This window comes from Corvus hawaiiensis, chromosome 15 (assembly GCF_020740725.1).
Source record: "Corvus hawaiiensis isolate bCorHaw1 chromosome 15, bCorHaw1.pri.cur, whole genome shotgun sequence".
Taxonomy (NCBI): Eukaryota; Metazoa; Chordata; class Aves; order Passeriformes; family Corvidae; genus Corvus; species Corvus hawaiiensis.
Genome location: NC_063227.1, coordinates 1,973,406 through 1,998,312, shown reverse-complemented (window position 1 = coordinate 1,998,312; position 24,907 = coordinate 1,973,406). Strand labels below are relative to the sequence as shown.

At 60.7% G+C, this 24,907-nt stretch overlaps 2 protein-coding genes across 14 annotated transcripts in view; both read left to right on the top strand.

Annotated features, from left to right (window-relative positions):
* ABLIM3 (actin binding LIM protein family member 3) overlaps window positions 1-1,449 on the top strand; it is a 46,283-nt gene extending 44,834 nt beyond the window's left edge. For 5 of the 8 annotated variants that reach the window (XM_048319899.1, XM_048319898.1, XM_048319897.1 and 2 more), the window contains one exon: window positions 277-1,449. In XM_048319899.1, coding sequence (XP_048175856.1) covers window positions 277-792 — 516 coding nt within the window. In that variant the 3' untranslated portion in view covers window positions 793-1,449. The remainder of the gene's footprint in view (window positions 1-276) is intronic. The other 3 variants (XM_048319902.1, XM_048319901.1, XM_048319900.1) reach the window with 1 other exon arrangement.
* A 1,707-nt stretch (window positions 1,450-3,156) lies between these two features.
* On the top strand, window positions 3,157-23,678 carry AFAP1L1 (actin filament associated protein 1 like 1). 6 transcript variants are annotated; one of them, XM_048320199.1, is made up of 19 exons: window positions 3,157-3,242; window positions 15,433-15,561; window positions 16,045-16,128; window positions 16,416-16,513; window positions 16,651-16,762; window positions 17,097-17,195; window positions 17,572-17,783; window positions 18,036-18,215; window positions 18,873-18,959; window positions 19,187-19,280; window positions 19,407-19,559; window positions 19,963-20,174; window positions 20,439-20,584; window positions 20,898-20,976; window positions 21,090-21,204; window positions 21,360-21,524; window positions 21,728-21,906; window positions 22,159-22,287; window positions 22,544-23,678. In XM_048320199.1, the coding sequence occupies exons 1-19, from the start codon at window positions 3,227-3,229 to the stop codon at window positions 22,565-22,567; spliced, it is 2,313 nt and encodes a 770-aa protein (XP_048176156.1). In that variant the 5' UTR covers window positions 3,157-3,226; the 3' UTR covers window positions 22,568-23,678. The 6 variants fall into 6 exon arrangements, with proteins under 6 accessions (XP_048176156.1, XP_048176155.1, XP_048176154.1 ...); XM_048320198.1 differs by having other exon boundaries at window positions 21,725-21,906; XM_048320197.1 differs by having other exon boundaries at window positions 21,087-21,204.
* The last annotated feature ends 1,229 nt before the right edge of the window (window positions 23,679-24,907 follow it).

Genomic DNA, 24,907 nt, shown 5'->3' with positions numbered 1-24,907 from the left:
GTGAGAAGAGCCTTTTCCACTGGGGACAATCTCCTCAGGGCACAGAGGCACCTGATCCCGCAGGGTGGCCCTGGCAGGCAGCTTGTGGGGCTTGTGGCCGTGTGAGGAGCATCTCCACGTCTGCCCAGGAGCACACGAGTGTCAGGGCACTGTCACAGTGCTCCTGCTGCTCCCCTGGCCGGGCAGAGCTGTCCTCTGTGCCGTTGGCAGGGGCAGGAGGGAGGCAGTTCCCGAGGGAGCAGTGCTGGGGGTTGTGTCACCCCACTGTCCCAGCAGGCAGGGGATGCCCTCAGACCCCCAGCTTGGCCCTGGAAGGTGCCCAGCTCTGGCCCAGCCTCCCATGTCTCCTCAGAGGCACCTGTCCCAGGAGGAATTCTACCAGATCTTCGGGATGACCATGGCCGAGTTCGACCGCCTGGCGCTGTGGAAGAGGAACGAGCTGAAGAAGCAGGCCCGGCTGTTTTAAACGCAGTGCACTATAAATATATACATACCTATAAATATATACATAGAGAGATCTCTATATGGCAGCTCTGTATGATTCTCGGGGCTGTACGGGGCACAGGGGCCCTCTCTGCACCCCTGAGAGTGAATTGGAGTCTCGCAGATCGTTGGATGCTCTGTGTTTCCTTTCCTTCTCCTGATTGCTGTATCGATTCCTGGGTTCTCCCTAGACTTGGTGTCTGTCACTGCTGCCCCACAGGGACACAAGGGCAGGGGGAGGATTTTCCTGCTGCAGCCACGGTGCCTGGGGCAGGCAGAGAGCAGGGTTTGGGATGGGAGGTGGGATAGGGGTGTCCCATCACCTTCTGCTCAGCTGGGCTGTGGATTAGGGGTGGAAAAGGCACTGGGCACAATGGCAGGAAAGCGGGATCTCACTGCAGGCTCCTTAAATCCCTCCCTGCCTTTACGTGGCCAGGACTGGGGCACTTGAGGATCCAAAATGCAGAGCTTGGGGCAGCGGACAGAAGTGGTGGGGCCAAGGTGAGACCTGAGCCCCAATCTCTCCTGGCCTGGTGACTTTCCCTGCAAACCCTGGGGTGCTCCAGAGACAGTTTATCCTCCCAGGGTGCTGGAACAGCCACTTTCCATCCACAAACCCAGCCCTTCTTAAACGGAACAGCCAAAGGCACGTCCTGCCTTGGGCAGTTTCTTGCTGCTCTTCAGGTTTGTCCAGGGCTGAGTATTCCAGGATATTCCAGCTGGGAGCTGGGGGAGGGCCGGAGGACAGGAGTGGGAGATGCAGGTCCCACTACCTGCTGGACCTCTCCTGGCTTTTCCTGAATTCCCCATCGCAGCTGCCTGAGTGCCCAATGAATCCCTCTGGGAATGAAGGAAATTCCCTCCCCTGCAAACTCTACATATTTGTATCCCAAACTCTATGGGATAACTTCTTTTTTTGCTTATTTTTATTTTCATAAAACGAATAAGGTCGCTTCCACACAAACATCTTCTCTGGTGTCCGTGGTGCTCTGCTTTCCTATTTGCTCGTCCAGCAGGATTTTCAGGCATACAGCAGGACTGAACAGTCCCAAAAACAGGCCAGGGAACTGGGGGGTACCAGCAGGAGCTGAGGGGACAGCGAGGGATTTACCTTCACCGTGCCATGGGCCACGTTCTGGTCCCCCCTGGAACCGTCCTGTCCTGGTGTCCCCCATGGGGAGTGGATTCAATGCCCTCCCTGCCATCCAAATCTGCCCAGTTTGTTGCCCCAAAATCCATCAGCAGGTTCTCCTTGCAGGGGTTTGCCGGGGTGCAGAGGGCTCAGGGCAGGAGTTTTCCCATCAGCAGCAACTCCAGCTCTGGGAAGTTTATGCCAGCAAGGATAGGGCTGGGGGCTGAGGTGGGCATGGCAGCATTGCCCCGGGAATTGCTCTTGTGTGCTTTAGTGCAGCAGTAAATGAGACGGGTTTATTTATAATTATTTTCCTCATGTAAACCAGGCCTCCCTAAATCGAACTCAACTGTTTGTGGCTGTAGGAATCTTCCCTCTCCAGCAGCGGTTCCAGTGATGAAGCCTGGGGGATGTTATTAATAACAATAATTAACACAACAGCAGGATCTTCTCATTTCCAAAGCATTTTATGGACGGTAACTCTTCTCCACGAGGGCCTGCGTGGCAAAGGTGGGGAAACTGAGGCAGGGCTTGGTTTTATCCCTCAGAGCCAGGGCAGCCTCTCCATCCCCTGCCATTCTGGGGCAGCAGACACTGTGAGGGTCCCCGCTGGTGTCCCAGCACCAGGGACAGACACCCCAGGTGTCACCACTTGTCCTGGAAGCTGTCCCAAAGCCCCAGAGCAGCCGGAGCCTGGCAGTGCTGGCAGCCCTGGACTGAGATTCCTGCCCTAATCACAGCCCCAAAGGTGATCCCAAATTATGGAAGAAAAGTGGAGCTCAATCCAGAATGGAGAGACGATCAAGCACCATCCAGGCAGGAGCTGGTTCCCACCTGGGCATGGGGCGGATGAAAGGGGCCAAGTGGTCCTGGGCTGAAATTGCCCCAAAAAGATAATATCTCCAGACCCATTGCTAATTCACATCTTATATTTCAATTATTGCTTTCCCAAGCCATAATTGGGTACGTGTGAAACCTCATCCCATTTCTGTCACAACCCGCTGTCCCCACAGGGCTGAGCTGCAGCCCGGATTGTCCTGGGAGTGCCAGGAGCCACCGTCCCTGCTGCCACACCTGGGCCACTGTCACACGGCCCACAAGTCTCCCTAGCCCAGGTCGCCGAGGAGGGACAGTGACAGTGGCATGGCCAGGGAGACGCTGGGCACAGCTGGGCACAGCTGGGCACAGCAGGGCCACCAGGAGGGAGCAGATACGGACAGGATTTCGGGGAGGGGAAACAAGGGCTGAGGGCTGAGGGGAAGCTGCGCTTGCTACTGGCTGTGGGAATTCGCCTTTTTTCCCCCTAAAGCGAAGTTGCCGAGCCCTGGCAGGTGGAGGTGGCCCACTCAAGACCCCCCACCCTTCCCGGGGGAGACGCAGCGTGGCAGGGGGACCCCAGGCTGTCCCCGCGGGGTGTCCCCGGTGCCGTGCCGGGCCGGGCCGGTGCTCGGCGCTGCCGTGCGCCCCAGCGAGGGAGGGAGCGAGGGAGGGAGGGGCGGAGGAAGGGATTGGCCGCCCCGAGCCAGAGCCGGCCCCGCCGGGCGGCCGCTGCCCGGGACATTCGCCCGCCCGCAGCTCCCGGGGCGGCCGCGGCTCCCCCGGCTCCGGACCATGGACCGGCTCAGCGGTAAGGGGACGTGGGACGGGACGGGCATCGGGCATCGGGCATCCGGCATCCCCTTCCCGCAGCACAGCGCGGAGGGCACAGGGATGCCCGTGCCCGTCGCAGGGAATCCCCGGTCGCGCATCCCATCCCAGCCGAGCGGGCGCATCCCGGGATCCATGTGGGACCGTGCTCGGAGCGTGCCTTTGCTCCCCACCACTCCTCCAGCAGGGCCGGTTGGGGCACGAACTGGAACCAGTTTCTCTTTATTGGTCGGATGGGGAAAACACCAGCAGCCTGCAAGGGAGGCCGTGGGGTGTAAGCACTTGTTAGGGGAAATTGTGGCCGTGGAAAGGGAGGTGACGTTTCCAGATGGGGCTGATCGGGTTCAGAGGGTTTCCTTGTCTGGGGAAGACGCCGGGAGTCTCCTAAAGCCACGGAGGGCCTGATCCCCACCCTGCTGGGGGGAGCTGCCTTCCCACACGTGTGCGATTCCCGCCTGCAGCCCGTGGCATCGGGCTCACTGAGCTCCTGGCCTTTGATCTGGGATCTGTATAAACCTGCCAGGGCTCTGGGCCAGCTCTGCAGAGAAGGTCCTGGCTTTCTGCTGGGGCTGGCAGGTCCCTGGAGGGAGCAGGGGGAGGTTTGCAGGGGGATTGCTTCTTGCTGCTGCTGCTGGTTGCAGCCTGGGGCTGCGCAGGAGGAGCAGGTGGTGACATGATGGAGCACGGGGGTCCTGGCCCTTGACCTGTCCTTGGAGGTGCTACAGAAATGCTGGCCAAAAATGATAAGAGAGTGGCCAGGGGCCTCTCTGGCTCCACGGGCTGGGACCACGCTGAAGTCCCAGGGCAGCTCAGGAGTGCTGTGTCTGCAGCTCCGGGTCAGCACCACAGAGACCCAGGGGTCAAGAGTTCCCCTTCCCGATGTAAAAGGATGGGGTGGCGTTTCCGCAGTGGAAACACAGCTCTGAGGAGTTGGGGACTGGTGGAAACACAGGCACGGTGTCAGTGCTCAGGGAGCAGTGCCAGTGGCCTGGAGCCCGGGAGGGGACAGGGACATCCGTCCCCCGTGGCAGTGTCCAGCCAGGGTGGCTTTGCCAGCTCTGAAGGAGGGAGCTGTGGCAGGACAGGGAGTGTTGGCAAGTGACACTTGATGCCAGAGCTGTCCTTCAGGGTCCCAGAGGACATCACTGCTGGGGACAGGGGGGAGCAGAGGGTCTTGGCTTCCCCATTCTCTTGTGGGCTGACCTGATGGGAAATTCCCTGTTCGTACCCCAGCCCACCCCAAAAATCAAACCTAGGACCTCATGGCAGGGAAGGAGGGGATGCCCAGCTGTGGTAGCCGTGTCTGGGCATGGTTTGGCCTCTCCACAGGTTCACCCTGCCAGGGAAGAGCTGTTTTATCCCCGTCGCTGGTGCCTGCCACGGCAGCGACAGCAGCGCCTGCCTGCTTTGTTCTGAGTGCTTGTGATGAATTGCTGTTGGCACCTGGGTGGCTCTTTGCTAATGGAAACCTCCCCCAGCCTCTCCTGCTCATCAGCCAGAGCTGCTGGGTCCCTCTGGGGGCTGTGACTCACAGGGGGAAGGTTCCCTTCCCCAGTGACGGGCTGGGTCTGGCGTTAGGCAGGAGCTCAGTGCCCATTCCCAGTCTTTCCCCGCTCCCTGGCAGCCCCTTTCTTCACCTGGAGCTCTGCTGTATCCTGATTTTATCATCTGCCAGTTTCTTCTCGTTGCCCAGCAGCGCCCAGTGTGGCCCAGCTCTACACCAGTGGCTCAGTGGGGGGACTGGTGCTGTGGGCTGTTGGCAGAGTTGTTTCAGGTTGTGCTGATGGAGAACCCGGCTCCCAGTGTGTGATTTGGGAGGTGATCCTTTGCTCAAACACGCCCGTGCTCACACATGGCTTCTCCTCCCTCATTAGTGTCTCTTCCCTGACCTTTTGAGCCACCAGAATTTAGGTCCTGCCCCAAACTTATCTGGGCTCTAAATCCACCAAAGCCGGCGGAGATGTGTCAGGGATAAACTTGGCTCCAGCTCGCCCACAGGAATGGGGAGGCTGCCGGGATCATTCCTGCCCTGCCGCCTGCGAGCTGGCAGCAGGAATCCTGCCGGTGGAAGGGGTCTGGGGTGGTGAGGAGCACAGCCCGGGCCAGCTGTTAGCGCCGGGCAAGTGCCGAGCTCTCCTCCGCATTGCAGCCATTCCTTCCGCTGGAAACTCAGCCTGTTTATAGCCCGGGGGTGTGGGGAAGGGGGCTGAGCCCCTCAGGGTGGGTAAAACAGGGTGGGAGGGTGGCCCTGGGGATGCTGATGGAGCGCTGGAGTTGTTTGCCCCTCTGGATTTTCCAGTATCCGTGGTGTGCAGCGTTGGCCTTCACAGGGAAATCCTGGATCCGCGTGAAGCCTCCTGGCAGCTCCGGAGGGGCACAGCCCTGGCAGAGGAGCTGATGAGAGGGGAGGGACGCTATGGGATAGTGTCCCCCAGCCAGGAGCCCTGGGGACTGCCTTAGCTGTCTGGAAAACCTGCCTCTTTCCCACTTCTGACCTGGAAATGCTCTTTTCCTGTGCAAACGTGCAGAGCTGCGAGGCTGCCGTGCCCTTTGCTGTGGAGCAGCGCCGGAGCTCCCACGGGCCTGCAGGAGGTTCCTATCCCTGCCCAGGAAAACTTTAAGGTTTTGAAGAAGCTGTCTCATCCCGAGCAGCGGGAAGCCTTTTCAGAGGAGAACACTGGGCTCGACCCAAGCTCTGCCTGCTGTTCCGTGGCCAAATCACTTGCTGGGGACAGGAGATAACAGTTGAGCAGAGTGGAGGCTCGAAGTGGTTTCTGGCATCCCAGACTCATGTCCTAACCCCTTAACCCTTCCCTGTTACCCACTCTGGCACAGCTCAGACTCTCTCCTGAGGAACACATCTCCTCCTGCTTGTAAGGAACCTTAAAATGAATGTCACAATTCTCTGTCCTGTAAAATCTCTATTAAATGTCACTGTCCCAGGCCAGCAACAAGACAGTTGGGTTGGAAACCTCTCACTGCACAGACAAGGGGCTGGCACCCGTGCCAGGGCACCCACGAGGTGACAGAGCGGGGAGGGCACCCTGGCAGGCAGCAGCCGCCTGTCATCACCCGGAGGCGCTGAAAGCAGCGGCATTTGGGGAGCTCAGGTCCCTGCGTGGGTTCTGGGCTGACAATCTGCACTGGGGAAGGATGAAATAACCTCTGTGAGCCTCCCCCCAGGGCGCGGCTGCTGCAGCCCCTTCCTTTGCTGCTCCTGATAAAGCCTCCCGTGGCATCAAAGCCGGCTCGTTGGCAGGCGAGGGAAAACACTGACATTTCGTAACAGTTTGGAACAAAAACAGCTTTGCTGCAAGGGGTTTCCACGCTCAAAATACTTTTTTTTTTTTTTTTCCTTTTTTTGAAGTGGTTTCCATGTGCATTTGATCCTGGCAGTGATAAGAGGGAGCTCAGGGAGACGCTGGTATGCTCTGATTGCTGGCAATTAGCAGGAGATGTGTAAGGAGCACTTTGAAGAACGGCTTTGGCTTTCTCCGGGGTTTTTTTTGAGCATTAAACCCACCCGAGTTTGCGATGGGGGGAGCAGCTGCTCATTTTCTGGGAAACCGAGGTTGTGAAGGACAAAACCAGGAATAGAACATAAGGATAAGCAGGTTTGAGAGCTGGTTTTGGTGTCCCGGAGTTAAAAGCAGGTGAACCAGGTGCCAGCACTGGTGGAGCCACCGGCAGGCACCACAGCAGTCGGTCACACCTTGTCACCTTTCCCGCTGGGATATCCCGGTTTTCCTGCCCCTCCAGCCCTGCCCCGCAGGGGTTAAACGGGTAGGAAATGCTGTGGGATGGTGGCCTTGCCGCTGCACCTGATGCTCCCGGCGGAGCTTGGCAAGGGAAGGAAAGGGAAGGGCTGAGAAAATAACGCTTATCCTGCTCGCCGAGGGTCCTCCGGGGCAGCACGGCCCCAGCCCCCACACCCGGAGACCCTCAGCTGTGCCCCGGCCTGGGGACATCGGGACAGGGCTGGGGTGGCCACTGAGAGGGTCCCAATCGTCCCACCAGGCAGGGGGACTCGTGTCCAGCACAGCTCTGGAACTCCTGGGCATTGTGGGGGTCAGGGCAGGGATGCCAAGGTTGGGGGTTGGTGCTGGGCACGTCTCCCTGCCCCCAGGGCCACAGGGGTATTTCCCCCGCTGGGATCTGTGGATTACTGCTCCCACCAGCTCTGTAAAGAAGGATCCATATCCTGCTGTTGATGGCATTCGGGACAGCGGAGTGGGATTTGGGAAAGCTGATCCGCCAGCTCCTTCCTGCAAATCCCTGCCCGTACCCTGCTAGGTGAGGGTTTGGATCCTCCTCCCCTTCTCAGGATCCTGTCACAACCTCCCCGTGTGACTTTTCCTCCCGGGAAGATGTGCCAGCCCTGCTGGCCTCCCCATGTCTCACTCCTGCAGGTCAGGAATTGCATCCCGGAACGTGGCTTTGGGGAATGGGGATGTACAGGCCATGGAGAGGCGTCTCTTGGGGTGCAGAGAGCTTTCCACCCCCACCAGCAGGGATTTTGGGGATGTGGGCGCTGGATCCAGCCCTGGCTGGTGGTGTGGGCTGGTGGGAATTGGGGTTTCCCACTAGAATGCCTGCAATTAGCTGGAATTCCGACTCTTCCTGGAGGCTGAAGTTTGTAATCCCAGCTGTTGTCCTGGAGGCTGAGGTCTGGTGGAGACCAAGGGCTACAGAGAGGTGACAGCTCCAGGTCCCCGCAGAGCCAGCCACGGGCAGGAAGGGGTGACCCAGGGAGGCTTCCTGGTGCTCTGCCCACCACAGAGGGTGGGCACAGGAGTGGGCAAACGCTCGGGGCACCATCCCAGGGCCTCTCCCAGTGCTGGAGGGGAGCCCAAGCCAACCTGTTGCTGGAGTTTGTTTGGAAAAGGCCGACACCAAAATTTTGGTTGGAGGAAACACAGTTTACTCTGGGTTCTGAGTAATGCTAACATCTCTCCTCTGCCTGAAGCTTGTTTTTTATACATTACTCAGCAGGTCTCACCCCTGCCTGACTATTCCTTTAAAGGGCATCTCAAACCTCTCTTTTTCATTCATTATTTAAATGTATTTTCCAGCCAGCAGCTCCCGAGCTCTGCTCCCAGGCTGGTGCATCCTGCCACGAGCCTGCTGAGCCTGGCACCGAGTCCTGAAATGTAGTCTGGAAGTACTAAACCTGTGATCCCATGGGATTTTCCAGGGCTGATTGTGTAGAGCTGGGGCTGGAAACGCCTCATACTCGGGGTTAGGAGCTGAGTTTGGAGGCTGCCCACGGCCTGGGGACACGGAAGGGTCACTCAGAGATCTCTCACCTGGGTGATTTATTTGCTCACCATCTCGCTGTGCACAGCTGCAAGAGGGGGTGACCCAAAAACCACCCCCTGCTCCTCTGGGGTGGGGGCAGCTGCAGCTCCGGGTCAGGGGGATAAAGTTTGCTTTGGGTGAGCTGCAGCAAACAGCCACAAACTTCTCCAGGAGGCAGAGAAAGGGGGGATCAGGCCCTGGAGGAGGGGTCCTGCCCCAGCACGGGGCACTGGGGGGTCACTGGCGGCCTGGCTCACACAGGAGGTGCTTGTCGATGATTTAATCAGCCTGTTAATTATTACCTGCAGCACTTGTGAAGCTGCTGTGAGGAAGGACATTCATGGGGGACAACAGGGGCTGTCCCAGGGGTTCTCCCGGCAGCGATGTCACCTCAGGGAGCCTCTGGTCCCTCTGATGTCCCATGGCTGTGCTGGGGAGCCGCTGCCCAAGGACTGGGGTGCCAAGGGGGCTGTGTAGGGTGAGGGGCTGGGGCTGATGGGGAGATTTCGCACCCACAGCCGTGCTCTGGGTCTGGCACCACCAGGAGAGCCTCGACCCAGCCAGGGGGTGCAGTCAGCACCGCTCCTTGTGGGGTGTCCTGCTGGCACCAGGCTGGGTGGTTCCTGCCACGATCCCCTCGTTCTCCACGTCTCATTAATACAATTACAGAGCAAAGAGGCTTCAGTGGCCCCCCGGAGTGAGGGATGGCTCCTGCAGTGTGGGAGCTGCCAGGGACTCGAATGCAGGGGATAGTCCTTGCCCTCTGCACGCTCTGTCAGCCTGTAGTGACACTTCCCTCTATTCAGGACTGCTGTTCGCTCGTTTTAGAGCGGGAGGAGGATGTGAGAAGCTGTGTCTCCTGCGGGAAGGAGTGCGCTCCGAGGGGGATGTTCGGAGCGTTGCTTGTGTCCGATTCCCTCGTGCAGGGCAGAGCTGTGGCTCCAGGTGAGTCCCACAGCTCCCTCTGCTCTTCTCCCGTTTTTGGGAGGTGGTGAGGACTCGGAACCCCTTCTGTGCAGAGAGCCAGGGTGAGGCAGGGCACTGGGAAGAGCCTGGCTGAGGGAGCAGCTCTGGGCTGGACTCACCTGGTCTCTGCTGGGGTGGGTGAGTGGCTGCAGCAAGGCCTGAGATAAGGCTTTGTGCAGGGCTGTGTGTCCTGGGGGGATGAGCCTCTGCTGGCCAAGGCACTGGGACAGGCCCAGGAGCCTCCATGGGCACTGCTGGAGTGGCTGAGCTGCTGCCACTGGAGCTGTGCTGGGAAAGGGATCCCCGGAGCTGCTGGCAGCGCTGGGGTGCAACTGGAGCAGAGGGGGACACCGATGGAGGAGGCTCGGGAGGCACAGCCAGGGCACCCTTTGTGCTTTTTAACCATTCTGGTGGCTCATCTGCCCCTCTCCCAGGGCTGGAGCAGGATAGAGGAGCCCTCCAAACCCTGCGGGCTCCTCGTGTAAGGGGAGAAGCCGCTGCTTGGGAGGCAGAACCGGGGGGGCCTGGTGTCCCCTCAGGCAAGCAGCTTGCACATTTAGCTCCCAAGACTGATTCTCCAAGGCTATCAGCTAAGGGTATTAATTACTGCAAGGCCACGATGATGAGGTCCCCAGGAGCTGTGCATGGCTGCTCTGCCTGCTTGGAGGGACAGTGGGGACGTGCTGAGACTTTGGGGAACCAGACAAAAGATTTGAGCTCGCCTTGCGCTCCTCAACACTCGGGGATGCTGCTGCAGCAGCCAAATTGGGAGCAGGATCCCGTGAGTTATCCCAGGGAGGGTGGCAGGGTCCCAGCCAGGCCGGAGCCAGCCCCAAGTGCTCAGCTCCTGCTGGAATTGTTGGATGCGGAGTCAGAGGCTCTCCCCATCCGCCCCACTCAAGGGGCCCTTGTTTGCAGGGAGGAGATGATTCATGTGCACCGAGTGGCCCCTCAGCAAATCTTCCACTCTTAGGGGATGTTGCCAGGGCTCAAGTGTGATCATTAATGGTTGGCTTTTCCCTAAAACCCCTCCGGCCTGGAGCAGGACACCCTGGGAGGAGGAGGAGGTGTTTTCCAGGCTGCTCTTCCTGGCTCCACCAGCCCATCCCGGACTGCGCGGCACCCAGCAGGTGCTGAGTGGCTGGGAGCAGAGCCTGGCTGGCTCCTGCCACCTCCGGGGCTGAGCTGCTGCCTCTCTCCTGCCCACTTGGCAGGGCAGTGCCACAGCAGTGGCCGCAGGCAGCTCTGTCTTGCTGTCCCCTGCACAAAGGAACAATTCTGGGAGCGCCGAGCCACCCCCACCGAGGCACTTCCTCGCCTGCCTCTTCCTCCCCGGCGGGAAGAAACCTCCTTGGGAATGAGAATGGGAACAGGAACTGCCCTGGGAGCTCAGCAAAGTGCTCAGGAGGCTGTGGGCTTCCTCAAGGAGCAGCGGTGTTGGGGCCGGAGGGGGCTGCCAGCATCTCCTTGGGCAGGACCCTCTGGTGATGCCCGCGCTGGGGCACCCAGCAGGACATGGGGACACGTCCCAGCACTGTGTGGCTCTTGCAGGTGGCTCCACATCAGCCTGTGGAGAGCTCAGCACGGTTTGTGTGCTGCAGAGAACTCCTCTGGGTCCTTTGGTCCCACAGGCACCTCCCTGCAGGGCTCCCCCAGGGGCTGGGGTGTCACCAGATGCTGTCCCCACCTCTTCAGGGCATCCCAGGAGCTCCAAAGGTTTGTTTGCTGCGGGTGGCAGCTGGAAGGAGCCGTGTGGGGGCAGGCAGAGTGTCCAAGGGCCCTGCCCGTGCCAACAGGAAGGATTTATTTGTGCTTGGGTTTTATTTTAGCTACAGACAATGGCTGTTACTCCCAGCATCCGATTTCCCCTGGCCCCCCTCGGCCCCAGCCATCACCTGGCGCAGGAGGAAGCGCGGCCGGAGGCAGCAGAGCTACAGGATAGGGGTCCCTGTGCACCTCCCACTGCATTTCAGAGCTGTGATTCAGCATCTCCCCTCCCCGGGGCTCTCTCAAGCTGCAGGCTGGGCTTTTCTTGGCATGAAAACTCCATGGGGTTGTTTGATCTCTCCCCTTGCAAAAGCTGGGCCTTTACACCAGGAAACTCCTGCTTTGGCTTGGCCAGAGACTCTTCCTCCTCCTGCTCCTCCTCCTCCTCCTCCTCCTCCTCCTCCTCCTCCTCTTCCTCCTCTTCTTCCTCTTGGCAGGTTACTGAAGCAGGACCTGATTTTGCTGCTGTAGTGGAGCAGAGAGGCTCTGCAGCTGCAGGCTGTGTCCAGACCTTATCTCTGTGCTGGGAAAAGGGTCCTTGAGGAGGGGGGGGAACACTTGTGGGGTCTAAAAATAGAGCTGGCCTGCTGTAGGGTGGAGAGAGGGGCTGGAGGGGATGCAGCTCCTCTGCCAGCACCCTGCTTGGTGCTGCTGCCAGGGCAGGATTTGGCAGCAAGAGAAACACCACCCCGGTGTCCTGCATGGCAGCAGTGTCCTGGTGCTGTCCCCTGGGTCACCCCGTCCCAGCAGAGCTGCCCTGGGTCCCCCCAGCCCATCCAGCCCTGTGGTTAATGCTAAAGCCATCTGCTGCCACGGGTCCTGGCCTTCCCAGGCTCAGAGACCTCATGGACGTCTCCCATCCTGTCACAGCAGTGCGAGAGGCTGTAAACGTGAGGAGGAGGGAGTTTGTGGTGTCACTGTCTGTCCTGGGATCTGTGCAAAGCCTGAGTGCAGGGAGGTGGGGTGATCCCACAGGATTTTGGGTGCGGGAGAAGCCCCAGCAGAAAGCAGCAGGGGATGTCCCAGAGCAGGGTGGGCAAGGGACACAGGGTCCCTTTTCAGCTGTGTCACCTGTGGTCACTCTGACATCCCACCCCCTCCTCCCCAGGAGCCCTTTGCTGTTCTGCTGCCTCTGTCCCTGAGCTCAGAGCCCCCCAGGGCACTGCCACCAGTGCCCCCCCTCAGCACAGGAGCCGTGTCCCCTGTCCCCAGGCCAGCTCTGCGGGGTCTGTGCTCGCTCCCAGCAGCTCTTGCAGAAGTGCCTGTGCTGGTCCTTGCTTGCCAGGTGACCTTGGGTTGGTCACACCATCCCCTGCTGCCCCCCCAGAGCAATCTCCCCTCGCCTCCTGCAGCCCCCCACCCCCCCGTTAACCTCCTTCAGGCTGGAAGCGTAGGAAATTAATTCCTTGCCTCCCTGATCTCCCCCGGATCTCCCCAGATCTGCTCAGTGTGCCCTCCTGGCATCACAGGCCTCTTTGAGTGCCCCCTCCCTCCCCCTTGTATTTTGGAGGATGTTTAACAAGGGAGATGGAGGGGACAGCTCAGCTGGGGGGAAACAAAGGCGCCTTCAGAGCTCTCGGTCCGTGCTGAGTGTGCCCGGCTCGGGGCATTGCTGCTGAGCTCAGCCCCTGCCAGCAGCCCTGGCTTATCAGGCACCCTTAGCTCTGGTGCCCAGCAGGGTCCCCTCGCCCCCCTCCCCGCCCGCTTTGGTGCTATTAATAGAAACCAGGCTGCCCTTCTGCCCTGGGCTGGCCCCGAGCCCTGACACGGAGCTGGTGGCTGTGATGGGACATGTCCTGCGTGTGCAGGGGATGCTGCTGACCCCATGGCCTGGGCTTTGGGGTGTTCTGGGAGTGGGGGGGATGCTGCTGACCCCACAGCCTGGGCTTTGGGGTGTTCTGGGAGTGGGGGCGATGCTGCTGACCCCACAGCCTGGGCTTTGGGGTGTTTTGGGAGTGGGGGGATGCTGCTGACACCACAGCCTGGGGTTTGGTGAGCTGTGTGGGAGCCTGCACAGTCCCCATGCCCTCTGTGAGAGCTCCTGGCTGAGCTGGGGCTGCAGGAGCATGGGTGACCCCCTGGATGTTTGCAGCTGCTGGCTGGACAGGGGAAATCTTGCTTTTTGTCCCAGCTGCTTTCCTGTAGTCCCCTGCCCTGCCAAGCCCTGCAGGGAGGATGTCTCACCTGCCTGGAGATCACCAGCAGATCCCACCCTGCCTGTGCAGCACTCGGCAGCATCGCAGGAGGATTTTCCCCTCTTCCCTCCCTCCCTGCCTCTGCAGAGGGGCACTGGGAGCTGGGTGCTTCCCCCACACCCCACACACGAGGCTGTCACCTGGCAGAGCAGGTCCCCAGCACAGGAGGTGTGAGCAGAGCATCAGCAGGACCTGGCCTGTGGCTGCCTGTTGGCTGTGGGATGTTGGTCCAGCTCAAGGAGCAGGAATCCCATTCCCTGTGGTTGCCTTCTCCTTGCCCAAGGTCTGGGGGGTGCTTGTGCCTCCTGGAGCAGTGCTGAGGCTGGGGCTGCCTGTCCTGGCTTGGCCTGCCCGTGGGAGATGGGCACTGCCCGGTGCTGTGGCCAGAAGGGCTGAGGCTGCTGTTTAGCTTGGCGCTGGGGAGGGAGGAGGAAGCAGAAGGTCTGTGGAGATAGAATGCAGGGAGGCAGGAAGAGCCTCGTGAGCAGCATCCTGGCCCGTGTGCTGGGCCAGTGGCGATTCAGGGTGGGCACGTTGTCTCTGTGCCCAGGGGCTCGTCTTGGCTGGCACTGCTCCGCATCATCTCCCTCCTGCTGGGCTCCCCTTCACCCTTGGGAACACCTTTGGGACTTGGGCAGCAGTGGCTGGCTCCATGTTCCTTATGTGAGGAAGGAGGATCCCATCAGTGGCTCAGAATCCTTCCTTTTCCCTGGGAAATACACCCCGTGCCAGCCCCTTGCTGCTGCCCAGCTTTGCTCTGCCAAGGGGCAGTGTGGGCACAGCTGCAGCCCAGCCAGGGTGTCCCCAAGCTCTGGGGCACACACTGTCCCCTCCTTCGAGCCATCCCCATCAGTCAGCACGTCCGAGCTGCCTCTGTGGTGACCCTTGGCCTCTGCTGCTGTCCCTGGAGACCCAAAGCCAGCTGTGTGCCACCCCAGCTGTGCTGGGAGGATGTTTGGTGGCTGCCAAGAGGAGGGATCGTGCCCTGGGAGGAACTGCAGCTCTGTATTTCTGTGCTCTCCAGAGCTCCGGGGTTGCTGGTGTCCCTGAGCTTGGCCTCTCCCATTCAGGTGCTGGATCCTGCAGGAGCTACTCTGGACAGGGCAGGTGTGTGGTAGAACAGAGGCTCCACTTTGGGTCCAGATCAGGCTTGTTTTGTCTTACCCTGCTCGGTGGAGATAAGGAGGAGACCTGGGATGAGGGTGTTGTTGCAGAAGTGAGGGTGTGGGAGCTCGGGAGTGATTTGGAGTTCAGAGCTTGCCTCGTTCATCCTCCCCATCCTTCCCACCCCTGGCCCTCGGGTTTTCCCAGAGCTCTGTCAGCTGCTGCCATCCCTGTAAATGCTGCATTCAGTGAGGAATTCTTTTTGTAGCCCAGCTCTGACATGGAAACATCCAAGTGTTTTTCAGGAGCTTTGCCACTTGGGCACCCCAGACCTGCTGTGTGCTTTTTCTTTGTGAAAACTGGTGGTTTGAGCACAGCAGGAGCGAATAAATATCCCCCAGCAGATGAGGGGTGGGAGAACATCTCAGGGTGGCATTGCCAGGTGGCTCTGGAGATGGCACCTGGATTTCCTTTCCCTCTTTCCTTCCACCACCCCCCAGTGCCTGGCACAGCAAAGGGGCACCAGCAGCAGTGGTACGCAGTGAGGCAGACGGAGGTGAAGTTTCATCTGTGTGGAAAAATACATGTTCTGAGCCTTCTGATAGAGGTCCAGCAGCCTGTGGAGCTGGTGTTCCCATCCAGGCTTCATCCTGGGGTCTGTGTGGAGGTGGAGCATGGAAGGAGCACTTGGCAAACACCACCTGAGCCGTGCTGGGCCAGCTGGGAAAACCCCTCATCGTGGGGTTTGCCACACCCAGGGGTTCCAGCCCATTTGGCCTTGTGCTAACCCCAGCATCCCCACATTCCCCTGGCTGACAGGATTTTTCCTGCTCTCTCCAGTGCTGGACCAGCTCCTGCCAGAGCTCAGCGTCCTGCTCAAGCTGCTGGACCACGAGTACCTGAGTGCCACCACGCAGGAGAAGAAGCTGGCTGTCTCCACCATCCTGCAGAAGCTGCAGCCGCCTGCAGGTCTGTGTGCCTCTCCTGTCCAGCGGCTGTTCCAGGGGCAGTGGGTGTCTCCAGTAGGGGAAACCAAAACCCAGCAGGGCAGGGAAAAGCTTCTGCAGGGCAGGGCTGAGCCCAGCACCTGCTCAGCGCCCTCAGGGCACTTTGCTCCCTGCTTTCACTCCGCAGCTCCTCCCTGCCCCGGGAGCAGGGCTGGCGTCAGCCCTGCCATGGATACGGGAGGCCTGCTCCCTGCGGAAACGCTGCTTCCCAGAGCTTTTCCTGCCCCGGGTTTGTGCTGAGCGCAGGGGTTTCCGCGGGAAGGCCGGCGCTGTGCACCTGGGGCTTCACAGCCTGCCCCCTTCCTGCTCTCCTGGGGAAGCCACAGCATCCCTGGGCGTTCCTCCATCCCCGCTGCCTGCTCTGGTGGGGTGGGCTGTGTCTCTGGGCTGGTGTTTGTGGGTGCCAGTGCCTGCCCCAGGCTCAGATCATCCCCCTCAATTCCAGGGAAGGATGTGGACTACATGTACGTCAACACAGCGTCCCTGGGCAACGGCACCAGCTTCGTGGAGTCCCTCTTTGAGGAGTTCGGTACGTGAGGGATGCCCCGGGGGTCACTGGGTGGGTGCATGGTCCTGGAGTCCTTTGGAGGGAGGGTGACAGCTGTATCCTTGTGTCCAGAGTGGGCATCATCGCTCCAGGTGCTTGTTCCTGCTCCCTTGTAGCTGTTTGGGGGCTGGCCACGAGGGAACCCACACACCAATGATGCCACCTCCCAGCACCTTCCCAGGGAAGGACGATGGAGATCCCTGGAGGGCACAGCTGGGATGTCCAGCTCTGCTTTCCTGCTCCCTTCACCCTCCATTTACCCCATGCAGACTGTGACCTGGGGGACCTGCAGGACATGCAGGAGGAGGAGGGGGACACCAGCGACGGCGTTGGCTTGGAACTGGCAGGGAACCAGACGGCCAAACCTGTAAGTGCCCGGCTGTCCCCGAGCCAGGTCTGCTCTGCACCTCACAGGAGGTGGCAGTGGCCAGGGTGGGACCCTTCCCGTGCCCTGCTCCCACCCCTGCTGCTGCCTGGCTCACACTGGAGGTGTTTCTGCCATAGGTTCCTGTGGATCCTGCTCCTCCACTGCCCACCACTCCCCCTCCTGAGGATTACTATGAGGAAGCGCTGCCCCTGGGCCCTGGCAAGGCCCCTGAGTACATCACCTCCCGCAGTGAGTCCTGCTCCATCCAGGCCAGCAGGAGGGTGGGGGGAGCCCCACAAGCTGCCCGCTGCATCCCTCACCTGCCTGGAAAACCAGGCAGCACTCAGTGGGTTTGACTGCTCACCCTGGGGAAGGAATTGTATCCCACTTCCTTCCATCCCACTTGTTACTGCAAGGAGTTGTTTGCTCCAGCCAGACCCGGAATGGGGTGATGGGGAGAGATCAGAGCCACAGAGGACCAGTGCTGAGATGTCCTGGGAGAGCGTGCTTGGCTCTGCCCCACTGAGCATCCCTGAGGGAAAACCAGGTGTAGCAGCCCCAGCTCCCTCTGCTTCCCCTGCAGACAGCTCCAGCCCCCCCAATTCCATCGAGGACGGCTATTACGAGGATGCAGACAGCAGCTACCCCGTCACCAGGATAAATGGGGAGCAAAAAAACTCCTGTAGGTATCTGGGTGTCCTCAAGAGGGAGGGGCGAGCTTTGGCAAAGTCCAGCCCGAGGTGGGGCTTGAGCAGTGGGTTGGGGGCTGCTGGGGTTGAGGCTGGGGAAGCACGATTTCAGTGTGAGCCTTGCACAGAAATAAAGCAGCTCAGGGCTCTGGGCAGATGCACCTGGGGCTGGCGCTCGGCCCACGAGCATCCCGCTGGGATTCCAAGGGAAATGGAGATGGCTGGTGCCAAACGCTGCTGCTTCCAGAGGATGACACGGAATCCGCCTGTCCCGGCACCCAGCCCAGCTCGGTCTGGAGCCCGCTGGGCACGGGGAACCCTGGAAGTGTGTGCGGCACCTTTTAGGGTGACTCCCCTGCTTCCTTCCAGACAATGACTCGGATGCCATGAGCAGCTCTTACGAGTCCTATGACGAGGAGGAGGAGGAGGGCAAGGGCCAGCAGCTGACACACCAGTGGCCCTCGGAGGAGGCCTCCATGAACCTGGTGAAGGATTGCCGGATCTGCGCGTTCCTCCTGCGCAAGAAGCGCTTCGGGCAGTGGGCCAAGCAGCTCACCATCATCCGGGACAGCAAACTGCTGGTGAGCCTGGCCTTGGGGGGACAGAAACCCGCTGGGGGGTTGGGAGAGTGGCTGAGCCCAAGCTGAGGGAAAAAAGCACCATCCAAACAAAGCCCCTGCCCCAGGGTTGCCACTACCCTGCAGCACATGCGACCTCCATCTGTGCAACCAGCGAGGGACCCTGAAACCCCGTGCTGCCTGTGAGACCCCCAGCACAGCAGCTGGACAGGCAGGTTTTCCTGAGCCCTGAGCAGTTCTTTCTGCCTCCCTTAGTGCTACAAAAGCTCCAAGGACCGGCAGCCACACGTGGAGGTGCCCCTGAGCACCTGCAACGTCATTTATGTCCCCAAGGACGGGCGGCGCAAGAAGCACGAGCTGCGGTTCTCGCTGCCGGGGGCCGAGGCACTGGTGCTGGCGGTGCAGAGCAAGGAGCAGGCTGAGGAGTGGCTCAAGGTACCACTGGTCCTTCCAGGGGCATCCACAGACTCCCGTTGGCATCTCCCTGCCTGAGCTGGGGAGGGGGCTGCCCTGGAAATGGCCTTGCCCCGCTGGAAGGGGAGGGGGCTTTGCTGCTGTCTCTTATCAGCCGCTTCCCAGGGCCTGGGCGTCTCCGGTGCTGATAGCCCCGGCTGGGGGGATGTTTGCTCTCCCCCTCCTCTTCCCCAGGGCCTTTTCCTGCCTTTGTTCAGGGCCGGGAAGCAGGGGCTGTGGGGAAGGGGTGGCGGGTGGGAAAGGAGCCTCTGAGCACACCACCAACGTGGCTGTCACCCCAAATCGGGGAGAACAGGGTGCTTTTACGCACCCAGGACACGCCACACCTGTAAAACGGGGGTCACGAGGTGTCCTGTGCTGGCAGGATGATGCTGGCTTGGCACCCAAGTTTCTCCCTTCTGAGATTTCCAAAATCCCTGACAAAATGCACAAAACTGGTTGAAGTTTTGAAGGGGCCAAGATGTGAGCAGCCCTGAGCAGGGTTTGCTGCCCTGTGCTGTGGAGAGCAGGACCTGTCCCCGTGGTTCAGCCTGGCGCTGGCACTGAAGGAGCTGAGCCAGGGAGGGCAGCCCTGGCCCTCGGGTCATTTCAAAGTGACAGCTGGGGCTGTCCCTGCAGGTGATAAAGGAAGCCAGCAATCCAGCAGCGGGCGGGATGGAGGCCCCCACCTCCCCAGCGATGCCGTGCAAGATGGAGCTGGATAAGGTGATGGTTTCTAAGGGGCTGTGAGGGGCTGCTGCGGCCAAGCCTGGGGAACACGGGGCTGGGGGACCCCAAACTCCTGGGGCTGCACAAGGAGCCCTTCCCATTGTCACAGCAGCTCTGCAGGGCTGGGAAGGGGAGCAGGAGCTGGATATTCCAGCCCTATGCAGGGGGATGAAGGGCTGGCGGTGGCTGGGGGATGGTGCTGATGGGATTCTGCTCTCCCACAGCGGCTGTCCCAGGAGAAGCACACCTCAGACTCGGACAGTGTGGCCATGGGTGACACCGGGTCCCCGGCCACCCGCAGAGACCACGGCGAGCATGGTACTGTCCCTGTCCCCACTGCCCACCCAGCCAGGGCCAGCTGTGTGCCCACAGCTGGGCAGCATCTGCAGCCAGGCGGGATGCCAGGACACGCACTGGGGTCACACAGCTGCCCTATCCTTCCAGGGAAAGGCAAAAAGAGCGGCCTGGCTGACCTGAAGGGCTCGATGAGCCGGGCAGCGGGGAAGAAGATCACCAGGATCATCAGCTTCTCCAAGAAGAAGCCATCCCCCGAGGACAACCAGACCTCCTCCACCGAGGAGGACATCCCCTGCTGCGGTTCGTGTGGGCTGGGGGCAGAGATGGGGCTGGGGGGTGGGAGTGGGATCAGTGAGGAGTGACATCCTTCCCCCAAGCAGGGCTGTAGGGGGTAAGGGGTGGGGACAAGCTCACTGGGGGACTGTGACACTGCCACAGGCTGGGAAATGCTGCCCAGGCCTGGCTCTGCAAATTCCAATGATGAGTGGGCAAGGGGTCACCCATGTCCCCAAAAACAGGCTTGGGGGGCTGTCTGGTACCAAGCTGGCAGCTCCCCTGGGCCCCGCTGGTTGCGTGGGGGGAAACTTGACGCACAGAAGGGCTGGATGAGTAGGAAGCCATGCTGTAAGCTCTGCCTTGTCAAAGCCTGCCCGAGGCGCAGCTGAGCAGGCGCTGATGCCCTTCCCTCCCCCGGCACCCCCAGGCTACCTCAGCGTGCTGGTGAACCAGTGCTGGAAGGAGCGCTGGTGTCGCCTCAAGGGCAACACCCTCTACTTCCACAAGGACCGCATGGACCTGCGCACGCACGTGAACGCCATCGTCCTGCGGGGCTGCGAGGTGGTGCCCGGGCTGGGCCCCAAGCACCCCTTTGCCTTCCGCATCCTGCGCCATGGGCAGGAGGTGACGGCGCTGGAGGTGAGCAGGGTGGGACGGGCCTTGAGGAACGGCTTGCCAGGCTGGGGGAGCGATCCTTGGGGATGATCAACATCCCATGCAAGCAGTGCCTTGTTTCCCCCTCCCCTGGAAAGCTCAGGGCACCATTTGGGTGAGCTGGGGGCAGCCGCATGGGAACTTGGTGCACAGAGGGGGATTGTGCACAGCAGGACTTTGCGTCAGGAGGCAGCGAGGACGAGGGGCTGGGAGCTGGGCATGCATCCCAACCCTTCCTCTGCCCTCCAGGCAAGCTGCTCCGAAGACCTGGGCCGCTGGCTGGGTCTCCTGTTGGTGGAGACAGGCTCCCAGACAGCCCCAGAGGCCTTGCACTATGACTACGTGGATGTGGAGACCATTGCTAACATCGTGACGGCCGTGAGACACTCCTACCTGTAAGGCTGTGCTCGTGCTGTGCCAGAGGCTGAGTGCTGGGCTGGGGATGGTGATCCTTAGCCCCGGAGACTCCCTGGAAGGGGCTCAGGCTGGGCTGTGGTTTGTGGTTTGCGGCTGTGATCTCAGGCACAGTCAGTGTCCCGGGGTTGTTCCCTTGGGCAGGATGGGAAGCAGAAAGGATTTAGTCAGTGCTGAGGGTGTGGTAGGGTGGGGTCATGAGTGAAGGTGGGAGAGCGATGCAGAGTTGGAAAGGCTCCCTGAGGGGCTGGTAAGGCTGGTGTGGGAATAAAGACCCCATGCCTCCTTGTGCAGGTGGGCCAGCTCCTCCCAGGATCACCGAGCGGACTCCTCCCGGGTGGTGTACGATGATGTCCCCTATGAGAAGGTTCAGGTGGGCACGACTTCACCTGAACTCGTCCTCTCCCACCGCAGTGGCCCAGGGAGCCTTGGCTGGGCTGGAATGGCCCTGCATGTGTCTCAACCCACTCTCCCTCCTCCCAGCAGGCAGAGGAGGAGCCGGGGCGGCCGGGTGGGGCCCAGGTGAAGCGCCACGCCTCGTCCTGCAGCGAGAAATCGCGGAGGGTGGACCCGCAAGTCAAAGTGAAGAGACACGCATCCAGTGAGTCCCCAGGCCCACAAACCTCCCCAGGGCTGCTGGCCAGGGCAGGAGGGGCTGTTCCCCAGAGAGATGTGCAGCCACGGGTGGTGGGTGGGCTCAGCTGGAGCATGGGTGCCATCAGTGCAGCCCCTCACGGGCTCTCCCCGTGCCCGCAGGTGCCAACCAGTACAGGTACGGCAAGAACCGGGCCGAGGAGGACGCCAGGCGATTCCTGACGGAGAAGGAGAAGCTGGAGAAGGAGAAGGCATCGATCCGCAGCGAGCTGATGTTGCTGCGGAAGGAGAAGCGGGAGCTGCGGGAAGCCATGAAGGGCAGCACGGGTAGGTCGGGGCCGTGCAGCTGCTCCGAGACGCTCGGGTACGGAGCCGGGCTGGCACAGGGACACCGGGCTGGCCACGGGGACAGTGTGGCCGTGAGCTGGGCTGGCTGCAGCACTCGGCCGGGCTGGCAGCCCCACCTAGTGTCGCCGTGCAGGAGGATGGGTGGATTGTGCCAACCCTGAGCCGGGTGGTTGTGCCAGCAGGGCCGAGGCTGCAGGAGCTGGAGCAGCGGGTGGCGGGGCTGGAGGAGCGATGCCGGCAGAAGGAGGAGTCTCGGGTCGATCTGGAGCTCAAGCTGACCGAGGTGAAGGAGCAGCTGAAGCAGTCGCTAGCAGGAGGGCCAGCCCTGGGGCTGGCTGTGACCAGCAAGGCTGAGAATGGGGTATGCATCCTTTTTTTCTCACTTTCACAGCTCCAGTTTCAACCAGTGGCAGTGGTTGGGGTGTTGGGGGAGCAGCACAGGGGAGAGGGGACGTCCCTGTGGCTTTGTCCCATTGTGGACAGTGGTGTGTGAATTAGGTATGATCACCTCAACTTTCACCTCATAACAGTTCGTGCTTTTTAAATTTTTTTTAATCTGGTTGTCAATGCTTCTTGGGTCTCCTAAACTTTTCTTGCTCCCCATTTTCCACAGGAAACTACAAACAAGCCAAACGGGGGCCCCCCGGAGCACTTGGTCCCTGTGAACTGTGCAGCAGAGCTGAGGAAGAGAAGCCCCTCCATCATCCCTGCCAACACGGGAAGCGTGCTGCGGAAAGCCAAGGTCCTGCTTCACTCTCCTCCCTGGCCCCATGGGAAACCTCAGTCTTTGCCCCTTGTTTAACCATGAAATCTGGGAAGTGCAGGGCTGGGTGGGAAAGGGAAAGCATCGCCCCTACAATGCCCAGGGTAGCAGTGAAGATGCTTGGAAAATGCTGAGGTGACCGAAAGCCTCCAGTAGGGAGGGAAACCTTGAAGGGCTCCGTGTTGCTTTTCCAGCGCTGTCTCCTCATCCCTTTTTATTTCTCCTTTCTCTGCAGGAATGGGAAAAGAAGCAGACTTAAGCCAGCCTGCCCAAGGCCCTGACACACTGGGGATCACGCAGGAGCTACCAGCCCCCTTTCTCCAAGACACTGGGAGGGTGCTGGGGAGCCGTGGTGGGAAGAGACGTTCTCCCAGCCCCCACCACTGCGGCACCACCAACGCTATAAACCAGGGGAAGGGGGCGGGAGGGGATTTGGGAGGCGGGTGGGGAAGGGGAGTTCCTCGTGGATCAGGGTCACAAACCACTGGGAGACCCAGCTCTGGGGGGAGCCTGCCCCGGAGCCAGGAGTCCGACACAAACTCTGGGTGCAGGAGGAAGGAGGGGAGAGCCTGGGGCTGCCAGTTGGCACTGCCCAGCAGATGCTCCGGTTTTCAGGATCAGCGTGTGTCCAGGCTGACATTTGCCAAAGCAACCAAGGACTTGTTGGGGTTTCTGGCCCCTTCAGGAGCTGCTCAGGACCAGCCACCTCGGAGATGCCGATTGGTCACCCTGCTTACTGCTCCCAGCTCTGCAGGGTCTCATCTCAGGGTTCCTCATGGCTCCAGCTTGCTGTGCCTCAACCAAGTGCCATTGTCCAGTATTTCCTTCTTGTCCTCCAGGCAGTAAGGGTGAGGGCATGCTGCCTTCCCTTGGGAATGAAGGAAGCTCAAGTGTCAGCATTAGAAAGCGAATTACCAGTGGACGCTTTTCACCTAAACAGCTTAGAAGTGCTGCAAAGGGCTAGGGATGGAGGCAGCTCAGCTCTCTGCCCTGGTCCCATGCTGTTTTGGGGGGAGCAGGGAAGGGGACAGGGCTGTCTCCTGGCCAACAGCACATCTACACTCCGGCTGCTGCACTCAGACACAGGTTGGTAAGGCATGTGATCAAAATGGAGCGAAGGGAAGTTTAAAAATTTAAAATAGCAAGTGCTATTGGAGCAGAAAAGAGAAATAGAGTAAGGTCACTCAGCACGGGCAGAAACGAGGGACAGGAATGGAGAGGAAAGGCCCCGGCTTTTGTGTGGGGAACAAGGGAGTCACCGTCACCCACTCACGCTATGGACTGCCACAATTAACCTCTGGAGCTCGCTCTTCCACAGCCCTGTGTTAGTAGCTAGGTAAGCAGCTTTTAATAAAAACGCTGACACTGGCCTGCTGGGTCCTTTGGCGGAGGGAGCAGGGCAGGAATGCTACTCCTGCTCCCAGGGAAAAGGGTAAGGGTGGGGCTGGGGTGGGCGCAGCACCCCTGTGGCAGTGGCCGCTGGGACAAGCAGCCCCCTGAAAGCACATCAGAGATTCCCACACTGGTTTGGGTTGGAAAAGACCTTAAAGCTCATTCTAAGGGGCAGGGACGCTTTCCACTATCCCAGGTTGCTCCAGGCTCCATCCACTCTGGCCTTGGACACTTGCAGGGATGGGACAGCCACAGCTTCTCAGAGCAACCTGTGCCAGGGCCTCAGCATCCTTACAGGGAAGAATTTATTCCCAATATCTCATCCAAGCCTGCCCTTTGCCAGTTTGAGGCCATTCCCCCTCATCCTTCATGCTGGCTCCCAGTTGTTGGCAGCCTTGGCCAAGGCTTTGGGTTTTGGTTGATGTTTATTCACCACAGGTAAGGCACATTCGCAGTCTCTTCCAGTCGTTTCCTGAACTAGAGGTGAAACCTGTCCTGTTCTCGCCCCCTTAACCCGCCCAGCCAGGGGCAGGAGCCGTGTGTCCATGTCCGAGCACTGTGGGGACCAGGTCCGAGCCCCGGGGGGCAGAACCGTGTGCCCATGTCCGAGCCAAGGGGAGCGGAGCTGTGTCCCCGGTGCCCAGGTCCGAGCTCCAGGGAGCTGAAGCCGTGTCCGGGTCCGAGTCCCGGGGGATGGAGCTGTGTCCGGGGCCGAGCTCCAGGGACCTGGAGCCGTGTCCGGGTCCGAGTCCCGGGGGATGGAGCTGTGTCCGGGGCCGAGCTCCAGGGAGCTGGAGCCGTGTCCGGGTCCGAGTCCCGGGGGATGGAGCTGTGTCCGGGGCCGAGCTCCAGGGAGCTGGAGCCGTGTCCGGGTCCGAGTCCCGGGGGATGGAGCTGTGTCCGGGGCCGAGCTCCAGGGAACTGAAGCCGTGTCCGGGTCCGAGTCCCGGGGGATGGAGCTGTGTCCGGGGCCGAGCTCCAGGGAACTGGAGCCGTGTCCGGGTCCGAGTCCCGGGGGATGGAGCTGTGTCCGGGGCCGAGCTCCAGGGAACTGGAGCCGTGTCCGGGTCCGAGTCCCGGGGGATGGAGCTGTGTCCGGGGCCGAGCTCCAGGGAGCTGGAGCTGTGTGTCCAGGCCCGATCCCTGGGACACTGGAGCCGTGTCCGGTCCTAGTCCCGGGGGCGGTGCCGTGTGTCCAGGTCGGAAT

Coding starts and splice junctions, on each gene's coding strand:
- AFAP1L1 (XM_048320196.1), top strand. Junction 15,562..16,044: donor GAAGCTGCAGCCGCCTGCAG/GTCTGTGTGCCT, acceptor CCTCAATTCCAG/GGAAGGATGTGGACTACATG. Junction 16,514..16,650: donor GGAACCAGACGGCCAAACCT/GTAAGTGCCCGG, acceptor TTTCTGCCATAG/GTTCCTGTGGATCCTGCTCC.